At 53.0% G+C, this 12,406-nt stretch overlaps 2 protein-coding genes across 2 annotated transcripts; both read left to right on the top strand.

The window, feature by feature from the left end:
- Positions 1-803: 803 nt before the first annotated feature.
- H6S33_006305 (uncharacterized protein) lies at positions 804-2,094 on the top strand (the record flags this gene model as incomplete). The annotated part of the gene is made up of 9 exons (XM_044837991.1): positions 804-820; positions 869-879; positions 935-943; positions 1,084-1,096; positions 1,178-1,288; positions 1,347-1,461; positions 1,561-1,737; positions 1,811-1,849; positions 1,918-2,094. 9 exons carry the CDS (start codon positions 804-806, stop codon positions 2,092-2,094), a joined length of 669 nt encoding a protein of 222 aa, XP_044689832.1.
- A 4,307-nt stretch (positions 2,095-6,401) lies between these two features.
- Positions 6,402-8,921, top strand: H6S33_006304 (uncharacterized protein; the record flags this gene model as incomplete). Its single annotated transcript, XM_044837990.1, has 1 exon — positions 6,402-8,921. The coding sequence occupies one exon, from the start codon at positions 6,402-6,404 to the stop codon at positions 8,919-8,921; it is 2,520 nt and encodes an 839-aa protein (XP_044689831.1).
- Positions 8,922-12,406: the final 3,485 nt, after the last annotated feature.

The following is a 12,406-nucleotide window of genomic DNA, read 5'->3' as shown; positions in this document are numbered from 1 at the left end:
ATTGTTTGTTAGTCTCGTGCCCAGATTTCTCTAACTCTCAATGATGTTTGTGTATCTGACAAATACAGGGCCATACAAACAACACATACATTAAGTGCAGAAAGAGCTCGCACCCCAAGTCATCTTCTTTCTAAAAATCAGGTACTACGTAGGTCTAGTCCTAGTCTCAAAAGAAATGTGTACACACACACACAGCTGAGATTGGCTTGCCGTTGTGCACATGCACTCCTCAATTGTTGCAGAGAACCTGTGTGCCGATCATAATGATTACAATACTCAAAGTCCCGCATCAGACTACAAACCCTGGTCCCGAAAAACTCTGAGATTGAGTGGGTTCCAAACTAATTGGTCAATTACCGAGATATACAAAGTGCTCCCATCTGTTAGGTGTCCTGTTAGGTGTCCTGTTAGGTATCCTGTTAGGGTACAGCTGACCGCTTAGCCCTTAACCCCCAAACCCTGAGGACCCTTTGCAGCTCGGCACGAGACCACACAAACCCCAGATGCAGCATCTGACCACTACCACCTCCAACGCTCACCAAAACACCAACAGCATACCCAAACCGATACATCACCAATACCATTTCATCATATGAGGGGAATAAAATTCTTCACCACATCGTCAACACCGAGTGATATCTCGAGATGCGGCGATCAGATATGGTGGTACAAAGCCTACCCAATGAACGCAGGTTGATGAAATAATGACTGTCTCAGATACTCCTATGGAAACGGCCTATCATCCAGCAGGAATTGAAATAACGGCAGCCAATTAGGACACCCCCCATTCGCCGCCGCCGGCCATGGGTGGGATAGTGATGTTTGGTTGAGCGGGCGATAGGGATTGTCAGGGTTCATGTACATTTAGTTACATACTCGGTATGTACTCTCTAGATATCTCTCGCCCCGTGGACCCCAACTGACTCGACATAAGCAAAAATAGGTCAACATACAAAGCCCGTCAATCCACCCCCAAGGGCCAGTGCCTACACCCCAAAACCAAAACAAACAAAGAGCCAAAAAACAAAAACAAAAAACAAGACAACACGGCTTAACCGCCTCGTGTCAAGTCAACCAAAATAGCATACGACGCAGGGTAATTATAGATAGTGCGCCGATCCATGTCAATGATACACTACCAACAATCTTCGTATCACGCCAACTGACGCTGTAAAAGGCATGGTTCCAATATCAAAGATCCAGTTTTGCCAAATGTCTACGGCTGGCGGAATAAGAAATCATGGTTCGCCCTGTGCTCTGCTCTGCCGGTATCCATATCTACAGATATGTAAGTGGTTATTTGGTTCGATTCATAACGAGACTTATTATTAACTCCGAGCGTGAAGTGATACCCGGCGCCAACTACTCCTAACGAGGGCACCATGTAGTCATGAGAGACTTCTCGAAAGAAAACCGGGTCCTCCAGCATGTGGTTGGACCCCTGTAGCACTATTCACTGGAGTACTTCAATCGTCAACTCCCCCGTATATGTAGGAGCGGGAGCACGTCCCAGGATAATCAGGCTTGTTCACAAGATGAATGAGTATTCCGTGCCGATAGAGGTATCAAGAGCCGGGGGGTGTCTCTCAAGATACGATTGGCATCAAGGCAGTATCTCGCCCATGGTTCGATGCCACGGCGAGCCAACTTTCGGTAAGATTACAAAGGGCGATGATCCGCGCAGATGCAACAAACACCACCCTCTTGATCTCCGTCTTGGAAAAAATCAACCCATTCGTTCGTGGATTAAAGCAATTGGACCACCCGAGCCGTTTTTCTCCCCCATCATGATTCTGCTGGTTCTGACTAGGCTAGTCATGTTCTGAATCGGCGATGGTACCAGTGGATTGTATGTATATGCCCAGTGTGTCTTCCAGTGGTAGTTGGCAACAATACTTACTGGAACGCTCGGTCCAGCATGAGTATACGAGATGGGGCGACACCCACCACCACCCACTACAACCACCACTCCCACCCACGCCCCAAAGCAGATCTCAGCCAGGCTCGGACCACCAGTCGAGCCGAGTCTCGCCAGTCAGGCCGGACGTCAAACGGCATACCATCCTCCAATCCACGGATACGAGTCATTTCTGATGAGCCCCGCGAGCTCCATTCGTGGATCGTGGCAATTGGCCCATTGCGTCTGCCCAATTAGTAAGATGCATCCAATATCGATGGCCTTCCTTCATCCTATGTCTGCCTGAGCCAGCCAGATACATATTCCTTAGATAGATAATGCCCATCACATCACATCACATCAACGTTTCCTAATGGCTCGTTCGCAAACGCCTCGGTGGAACCCTATTCGATGTGGCTCTGCTTGTATTACAGCACAGCGCAAGGAATGCCGAGAGAGAAGTTAGATATGGAGAATTCCGGAAGTATCCTTCAACTGGCATCTTCCGATATCGATACGAACTGCCTGTTTGCCTAGAATATGTCGATTAGGTGGAAGCAGAGGAACTAAGAGGAAGCGGTAAGCTGACGATCATTAGTATTCGAACAAGCACAAAGGATGAAGGAGACGAAGAAGATGATGGAGAAGAGGATGGAAAATGCACCTGCCATGTGAAGTAAGTGAGGTAAGGCTAGTTTGATTCCCGTTGTCGATGCATGTAGGATCCTAGGACCGAATCGCTGGCCGACATACACACATACATTATACATTGCTCATGTAGTATATCCGGTGTCTATGGGGGTGTGGGCGATTTTAACTTTTGACGTTTTCGGACCCATGCTGTGCGAAGAGTGCGTGGTTTGTAGTCGTTGGATCCATAGTTCTTTATAGCAGACCCCCCTCCCAGCATGTGTATATTGGCCACGATGAGATGTTCGCCAGGGATGTGTAGAGTAAAGTAGAGTACCATACACCTATCTACGACTTGAGTGTGTGCAAGCTTCAGGCAAGGCGGACATGACTCCGGGGAGCGGGGGGGAGAGGGGGGGGGGTCTCGCTTATGAGAGTCCATGGAATTATCCAGCATTCCCCCAAAATGCAATATAAAAAAAATGTTCCATCATGGCCCGAGATCGAAACAGCCCGAGCCCCCCGGCAAAGTCACGTCACGCAACATGCCAAGTAGCGTGACATACATAAAACATACTTGCTAGCCATGGTCACACAAACTTTTTGGTTCCGGGAAGAAGAGGCGGTGTTTGCTACAAGGCTACTACTGCACTTTTTTTTTTCGCTATTTGACCCTCGTCAGCGGGCCCGGGCTAGGGTTTCTTTAATTCCTACTGTATGTACTGATCCACCACTCACCACCAGCGAGCAATACTACTGTCAACGGTACGTTTATTGCGATCCCGCCCGCACGTGACGGACGGCCGACAGTCTTCACACGCACTCCAGAAAAATTAAAACGCTCGCGAGCGGCAAAAAAAAACAAAAATAAAAAAAAAACTTGAAATGAGGCTCTGAGTAATATCAAATGTTTCAACAGACAGTCAAGTCAGTCTACGTGGTAAGAGCTAGAGGTAGGCAGCAGTCCCAGCAAGCAAACGCGGCGGCGGATAAACGCGCAACCTCCACTACACCTACCTTGTAAAAATCTTTTTTTTTTTTTTTTTTTTCCCCCGCACCGCGTAGGGTATAGGCTACAGTCATATCATACAGCGTCTGTTATCGATAATAGTGGGGGGGGGGGGGGGGGAAGTAAGCATAGAGAGGCAAGCTGGCAACTCACAACACCCCCTTCGATCTTGCACGCTCGCTCGCCGCAGATATATAGTGGGTAGGTAGCTATTATAGAGTAGGTACATGTACTCACATGTACGCTGTCCTCGTCACCTGTTTCTAGAAAGTGTTGACCCCTCCGTGGGCTGGCTGGACCGTTGATGTTGTGTTGGTAGAGCTCAAGCCAGCTGAATTAACTACGTCACAGAGGTTGGTGGTAGGTATACTGCCCATGACCCGCTGCTATGGCTCTGCTGTGCTTCCCCCATCAGGCGAAACAGTTTGACGAGGCAAGGCTCGGGGAAAAAAAAAAAGCAACGCCGGGGGGGAGGACGAGGCGCGCGCGGGGGAGAGAAAAAAAAGAGAGAAAAGAGAAAAAAAGTGCAGTTTCACTATCAAAAAAAATATTTGAGGGGAGGAACCGTTTAAGTTTCTCGAGATGGGAACAACAGCAGAATGACACGCGAAAGGGAAAATTGGGCAGTGGAGTGGAGTGGAGTGGAGTGGAGTGTAGTGGAGAGAGGAGTGAAGCGGCGGCCAGCCGGGGTTGTGCTGCTGTCATGGTGGGTGGGTGGGTGCGGACAGCTTGGGGTAGGTTCATGTAGGGACTGTAGCTAGATAATCTGCTAGGTGTAGGTGTATGTGTAGCCGTACCGTACCGTACCGCACCACTCTACCATACCGTACCATACCGTGCTCTGCTCTACTATGCTGTGCTCTACTGTGGGCAGGTAGGTTATGTAGGTACCCATTCTCACTCACCCTCACCCTCACCCACGGCCACCGTTGCTGTCGTTGTCGTTGTCGTCGTCGTCGTTGTTGTCGCCGCACACAGTCCAGGGAGTCTACTCTAGTGGGTGAGCTCGTAACACGTGTTTAGTTCTCCTCCTACAACAAACTGGTCCATCTGTCTGGCTGGCTGTGCAAAAATCTAATTCCCCCCCCCCCCCCCCCCCCCCCCTCTCTTCGCGTGCTAGCTGGGCAGCATCATCATCATCATCGTGCACCGCTCATTCTTGAGTGTATGTAGTGATGTTCAGAGACAGAGACAGAGACAGAGACAGAGACAGAGACAGAGACAGAGACAGAGACAGAGACAGAGAGGGGGGAGAGAAGAGAGACATGACGTTGATGCGGCTGCTTACCGCTGGATGAGACCCTGGAGTTGTAATAGTAGTAGGTAGTATGAGAGCTAGGGGAGGGAGGGAGGAGGGAGGGGCAAACAAGAAAAAAAAAAAGGGACCCAACTAATTGTACCTTGCCGTAGCCATAGCCGGTACGGAAGCAAGGGTCTCAGGCAAAGAACTTCCTTAGAGATGGGCCCTACGCTACGCCACCCCGCTCACTCGCTCACTCACTCACGGTAGACTGAGGTGTGATGATTTGGGGGGGGGGGGGATCCGGAGGTAATAAAACTCCCACTGCCAATAGATAGTGTGCAATGGGGAGGAAGGGTGACCATCGACATCACGGTGCAGCATTTCACGGAGGGTAGGTAGTAGTAGTAGTAGGTTGGGGTTAGGTAGGGGGGTTGTTAACGTTTCCATTTTTTTTTTTTTTTTTTTTTTTTCCTTTTGACGCCCGCCGGGATTAATTTTGGAGGGTCGGTCACAGCTGGTGATGGTTGAGGCTACCTGTCTGGAGTACTAGCTAGCTGGAGTGCAGTAGTAAAGCAGCATGGGTCACAGAACACAATTTCACTTCTGAGCAGCGATGATGATGAGGGGATCCGGAGGGGAGACGGAGGTCGAATAGATTTCGAGCATTCTCTGATGGAGTAAATAGATCAGCATCATCATCATCCCCTCTCTGCCTCTAGCTTTTGTGAGTGAGTGAGAGTCTTTATTTTCTCATCCACATATCGCATCCATCCATCCATCCATCCATCCATCCATCCATCCATCTCTCCCCCGCTCGACGTGGCACATCGCACAAATCATCTCCCGTACGTTGGAAGGCGGTCCCTTGCCATTCCAGTTTGCGACCACTCACTCCGATACAGCAGCAGCAGCAGCAGCAGCAGCAGCAGTCTGCAATTGCTGCTGCTACTGCAGTATCTCAGGCAGGTATCGCAGATATCTAGATTCTACTACTGCCACAACTACATGTAGCTACTGCTACTGCTGCTGCTGCTGCTACTACTGCTACTAGTACTACTCTATTATCCTACATATCTATCCTCTGCTTCTTCTCCGTCACGGCAAATCAAGCGAAACCCCTCATCACTCCTCTTCAATCCCATCATCAGCATCACATTCCGCCCAATCGCCATCCATCCTCTTCCCAACCAACCAGAGCAATCCCTTCCTCACATACATACACACTACTACTGCTTGCATACTCATACATATCCCATCCCCACCCTCCCTTCTTTTTATCTTTCCTCTTCTTCTTCTTCTACTTCCTCTTCTCTTCTCTTCTCTTCCCCTCTTCTCCACTCATCATCATCATCATCACCATCCATCACCATCACCATCACCATCACCATCGTCAGCATCAGCATCAGCATCTCTCAGTGCAGCCTCATCGGTTTGTCTCGCTAGAGATCTCTTTCTGCACCGTTGTCGCTATTTATCCATCCTGACATCTGTGTTTCTGCTGCTGCTGCTATTAAATTGCCATCACCACATAGTATTTCTTCTTCTGCTGTTGTTTCGTTGTGCGTGTCTTGTTGCAACAACCCCCCAACATCTCGTGATACAAACCCCTCTCTAGCCCCGCAATGGCGAACCGACGAGGCCAATCCCCCGCGTCACGCCAACGCTACGGAATGGATCCGCACCGGGCCTCAACCGGCTCGCTGCACCGCCCCCCGCCGGAGAACATGTACTACAGCGGCGCCCCCATGGCCCCCGCGCCACCCGCCCCCGGCCCGCCCCACGGCCACCACCAGAACAGGCCCTACTCCGGCCCCCACTCGCCCCAGGACAGCACCGAGGATCTGCACTACGGGTACGGCCCCCCCCACCCGCAGTCGGTGCCGCCCACGCCCGGCTACGCCCCGCCGCAGCCCTCCCCCGGGGGCGGCGTGGCGAACTGGATGGGCATGGGCGGCCCCCCGGTGCCTGGCCGGATGGGCACCGCGCCCGCACCCCCTCCCCAGCACATGGCCCCCGCCCCCGGGCCCCCGGGCCCGCCGCAGCAGCAAGGGATGCGCGGCGGAATGGACCCGCACATGCACAGCCGCATGAACAGCCTGGGCCGCCGGAACACGGACAGCGAGAAGCCGCCGCAGCGACCAAACGTGATCCACCAGCAGCAGCACCACTCCCAGCCGTCCCCGCATGCGCCGCAGGGCGGATACGACCACGGGCCGGATCACTTCGATTATCGCGGGCCGCCCCGGCGCGGTGCACAGACGTCCCGGTCCTCGTCTCGCAGCCCGTCGCCGCCCGGGAGGGGCCCGTATATCGTGCCGAACCAGAGCGGCGGTGGTCGCCCGCAGTCTACAGCTTACCATTCTAGCAGCAGCAACTTCTCGGGCGAGAGCTACGACATGAACTTCCCGATGGAGAGGCCGATGGAGAGGCCGATGGACAGGCAGCAGAGCTATGTTGTGCCCCACGCGAGTCAGCCCGGGAACGTCAGGGACCGGGAGTATCACCTTGGCGGGCCTCCGCCTAGCGAGTTTAGGCGGGAGGGAACCGTGTATCACCCCAACAACCCACGGCCTGTCCTGGGAGAGCAGCAACGCCCGCGCCAGGTTAGGAGGGAGCGGAGCAGGTCGAGGGGGCCGCATCACGGCTTGGGACTCACGGATTCTCAGGCGAGTGGCGACGGATCCGAGGACTTCGAGGAGGTGTACCGCCCAGGTGCAAGGAAGGCGGCAAGTACTACTGACAAGGGAGCTCTGGTGAGGGCCAGGTCGCGGTCTGTGCCGGCGAGTGACTCGCGGGCAATGATTCCGCAGCCGCAGCAGCCACGGGCCCGTCCCAGCTCGGAAACGTCAGGGAGCGGCAGCGATTCAGAGCCAGAGCAGGCTAGCCAGAGCAATATCAGGATTGAGTATGACGGGCGCACCATTGACATCAATTACAGCGGCAGCACCCGTGGGGGCAAGCCTCCGATTGGGAACATCACTATCAACACCACCTCCCGCTCCCACACGCTGCCATTGAACTCCCCCATCAACCAGCGGGCGATTGCCGCGGCGCCATCGCGAGGCACCCCACCCCCTACTACCCAAGCTATCATGCCGCCCCCTGCGTCAGAGGCACCAGCCCCGGCCCCCGCACCAGCCCCGCCAGCACCTGAAGCAGCACCTGCGCCCCCGGCACCAGCACCAGCACCAGCACCTGCCCCAGCACCACCGGCAGTCATGATCCCAGCGCCGCCACAACCATCCCCATACACCCTCCCCCACGGCGTCGAGCCCGTGATCCTCCCGCCGCCGCCAGTCCCGGGCGTTGTTCCCCCAGCCCAGGGAACCATGATGCCGATGCAGGGCGCCATGATGCCCATCCGAAGACAGACTGGAAGCGACGGCGGCTACGACGACCACGACTACCGCGAGCGCGAGCTCTACCGCATGGAGGCCCTCTCCCTCGACGGGCCCAACTCGCCCTACCGCGACGACCACCGCGGCCGCGACCGCGACATGGGCGCGCCCATGGGCGGCCCAGGCCCGCGCCCGCACAGCCGCCGCCGCCGCTCCATCAGCCGCACCCGCAAGTCCACCGACGGCACCGAGCACCGCTGGACAAAGATCAGCCGCGACATTGTCGCGCGCCGCGCCGTCGAGGTCATCGGCTACGACTTCAAGGAGCAGTCGGACTCGATCATGGTCTTCCAGGTGCTCGACGAGGCGCAGATCGACGAGCTCATCGAGCTCTCGGGCCGCATCCGGAACGGCGAGGTCCGCGTCATCCGCCGCGAGCGATCGACTACCCGCGGGGCCGACGACGACAAGGAGCACCGCCACCACCGCCGCCGCTCGTCGCAGCATCGGCACAGCCATAAGAGCCGCCCGAACTCGATCCATGGCTTTCCGAGCCCTGGACCTGGGCCCGGGCCGTCGGCGAATAGGCCGCCGCCGGGAAAGCCGGCGCTTGTTAGTCCGCCGGCGGTGCCGCCTGCGCCGGAGCCGCCGCAGGTGGAGGCGCCAGCGCCACCGCCGATGAGGCAGGCGTCGACGGGGGGGAGGAGGCTGCAGGAGAACCCGGAGCAGTCGGGGACGTATATTGGCTATACGAGGAATCCGCCGAGGAGTACGCAGGGGTCGGGACCGTATCAGTATGTTTGACCTTTCCTTCTTGTGGATTTGGATTTGGATTTGGACCTGAGTGAAGGAATGTGTGCTAATATTTTTGGTGTTGTAGGAGTAGTAGACATGGTAGCATTAAGAGATGAGATGCGATGCGATGAGATGAGATGAGGGTTGTGATGTGATGTGATAATGTGATTTTTTTCTCTTTGGCTCTTGCATCTCGGGACTTTTTTTGTGGTTTTGTTCTCCTTTTTTGTTGAAACATTCATTGTTTTGGGATCTTTATGTTTCATTTATGTCATTTTCTGTTTTGTTTTCCGTCTTGTGGTTATTATAAAAGTTGGGCTTGCTTGCGTTAGCGTTACGATGTTACGTGCAAAAGAACAGCTTGATCCTTTTTTTTTTTTTTTCCGTCTCTTTTTTTTTTCGTTATATCTTTCTTCCTGCATTGGTGCATGCATGCATACAGACTAGAATTGGATACTGTTTGTGTAGGGGGCGTCCAGTCCAGTCGATCCAGTCCAGCCTAACTAGCGGCGACGACGGCGAGTTTTCTTTTTTCTTCTTTTTTTTTACATCTTGTGGCTCTACTCTACTTTCTTGTGGTTATGCTTCGGTTCTACTATGTATGTTGTCGATGATACCTTTTTTGATTTTTTTTTTTTTTGTGTAGGGGAGAAGGGACTACTGGCTGGTTTTTTTCGGATGGGGAGGGGGAACGGCGAAGGGAAGGGCGAAAAATGATACCACTGCTTTAGCATATTCACGATACCTTTGTTCCTTGTTATTTTGCGCGCGTTGGAGGTTGTGATCTTCGACCAGGGCCGGGGGCGTAGTGTGTAGTAGGTAGAGTAGTTGATTAGTAGTTAGCAGTTGGTCGGTTGTAGTAAAAGGGACATGTAGAGTATGTATGTGTACAACATCACCCTATCAAGCTGCATGGTGGGCATAAAAAATAATACCGAACCAGGGTCACTCTGTCACGCTCTAACTACTCCGGATTATCTACGCTCTCAGACTAAGTCGTCCAGCTGCACAACCCCCTCGCGTGTACCCGTTGCGGCAGCGGCTAGGCCGCATTAGACACGCTGCTATTAATAGTTGGGTGGTTGGCGCCCGCTTTGGATGTCGGGCACGTCCACATGTACCCCGAATAGCTGTCAATGTATGTAGTGCACTATGCTGGAGTACATATTAGCTCTAGAGCACCTATTCTAGAGAGGAGAATAAGTACTCTTGCGTGCAGTGTCTCGTCTACTCTAGCTAGGTAGATCATGATCAGAGTGCTGCTGCTGATGATTTGGCTAGCGATGTCCCAACAGTTTACAGTGGTGCGCTTTTGGTGCTGTGCAGTGGTGATGGGAGAGAGGTGGCGGGGAACCGGGGGGAAAGAAGGAGAGAGGGGGTTGGTAGGGCGTGTATGTCGACTTCATGTAGAGAAGAGGGTACATAAACGACTACTACCCACTAGATACTCTAGTCTAGACTTTGTAGATTAGTACCCGATGCTTAGAATTCACCACCAGACGCTGCTCTAGTAGACCTACTGCATAGTGTCAAGATGCGTCTCATCTGAAGATCCACTGAACTCCTGGTTACAAGTATGTAATAGCCGAGTAACGATACCGGCATGACAGGATTTGAGATCATAGGCGGTCACTCGTCCTACATACCTCCTTGATGCACATCCATATTCTGGTCAACATAGCACATCAGCACATGCCGCTGCACAGATCGATCCGTAACGTAATGTAGCGGACATATACATACATATCGATTTCAATCAAAGTCGTGATGTGTGTATGTACATGCAGGGGCCACATTAATCCTGAAACCTCCGGAGCTTAACGTAAGGCTTATATATATGTCGACTCCCATTGTGTAACGGTGGTTAGGTTTATGTAGCAGTCGGGTCTTAAGAGTCAACGGCGGGTGGCGCTGGACTTGCAGCTGGTCTGGAATGCCACGTCTAGTGGGAAAGTATGTATGGGGTCAGGGTGTGACTTTGTCAGGGTTAGGTTAGTGCTGTACCATGTATGAAGCATGAGGACGTACGTGCTCTGTCACCGCCAACCAACAGCGCTTCGAATGGCGGCGGCTGTGGAAACATGCCGTTGCGCCCTTCCTGGTCGAAACCATTGTGAGACTTCCTCCAGGTCTCAAGGACACACGCGCAGTACCAGTGACCTTCGAGAGGACATAGCAACTCGCGTCCCAATGTAGCTTTTGAGTGACGACACAAGATATCTCACACCAACGACTATGATTCGTGGATAGGCATATAGGGCTGACACGAACTATGAAGTAATGATTGAGAAGATGCCTGGAGCCTGAGCCTCGCTGCATTTGCGCTGCTGGTTGATGGTATGTGCGGGTTTTCTTGTAACCACAGCCGGTGTGGCTTTCTATACAGCCAGAACAGAGAAGGCCATTTGGTCTCAATTTGATAGGTTATTTAGAAGCGAGACAGAATGTGCCTGTGTTGATGATTGGAGAAGAAGGGAAGGCTCCTTCTGCTCCTGTATTTATCTGCGCGCTAAGAACACCTATCTCGGTGATTTTCTGGACACCTACGATACCATGTTCTGAACACCTACGATATACGGTGTTATGGACACCTCGATATGATTCGTTAAGGGCAGAAAACATCCCTAACCTTATGAAGACACCCTAGCCTTGCAATTGTGTAATGGTTGTGGACGACTTCCTACGCTCATGCCCGAGGGTATATTCGGCCTCGTCTCAAGCAGGCCAGTTAGTACTTGGCTACACAAGATGCAGCAGATAACCAAGACCACAAACTCGCCGCCAAAGCCTCAGTGTTCCTTGAGAAAGCTTACTCACCGAGCCGACGCCACCGCCGCGTGGCTTGCAGCCGACCCTGAGGCTTTGCCCGTCCAATGACATCCAGCGTGCATGAGTAAGCCAGCTGAGGTAAACCGGCCAATCAGGATTCAGCATCTGTTTTCGCTGTGCTACAGTCAGCAGAGTAGAGGGCCCGAGTGATCCCGCGTGGCTCGGAGATAGGTGGTCTCTGGTTAGTGAGATGTGGTGATTGAGGGCGTGCACGTGGGTTGCTCTGTTCCCGTGTGCGTATTCTTTGCTGCGCGTGTTCGGATGCTGCGATGACATAAGGGTCGTTGGGTGGTAGGGCTGAAGCCTGTGTATATATTCATGGAATGGTGCTAGCTCAAACGCGAGCCTCTCAAGTAGATGTAGCCCGCTATGACGTCGACCTTTAAGGCACCATAATCCAGCTCCTCTCATGAAAAACTAGTAAACTCAGGAATGTTCGTGAAAGCCACAATGTACTACTTATATCATCCGTAAGCAATGACCTCAATAATCACTCAATCCAGATGCCAACTCAGAAGCAGAGAGACTTTACACCAGCTCTACCTCTCACCGATCCAGGCTGACACACCGCTCCGCCCAAAGACGAGAATGGGTACACAGCGCCCCTATAGAGAACCCGCGTAATTACTAGTCCTAGAATTCAGCAAAGGACGCCCACCACGTAG

Source organism: Morchella sextelata, assembly GCF_020137385.1.
Source record: "Morchella sextelata strain SCLS chromosome Unknown scls_20, whole genome shotgun sequence".
Classification (NCBI taxonomy): Eukaryota; Fungi; Ascomycota; class Pezizomycetes; order Pezizales; family Morchellaceae; genus Morchella; species Morchella sextelata.
Note: the sequence above shows the minus strand (reverse complement) of the source record. Positions and strands in the feature narration are given on the sequence as shown.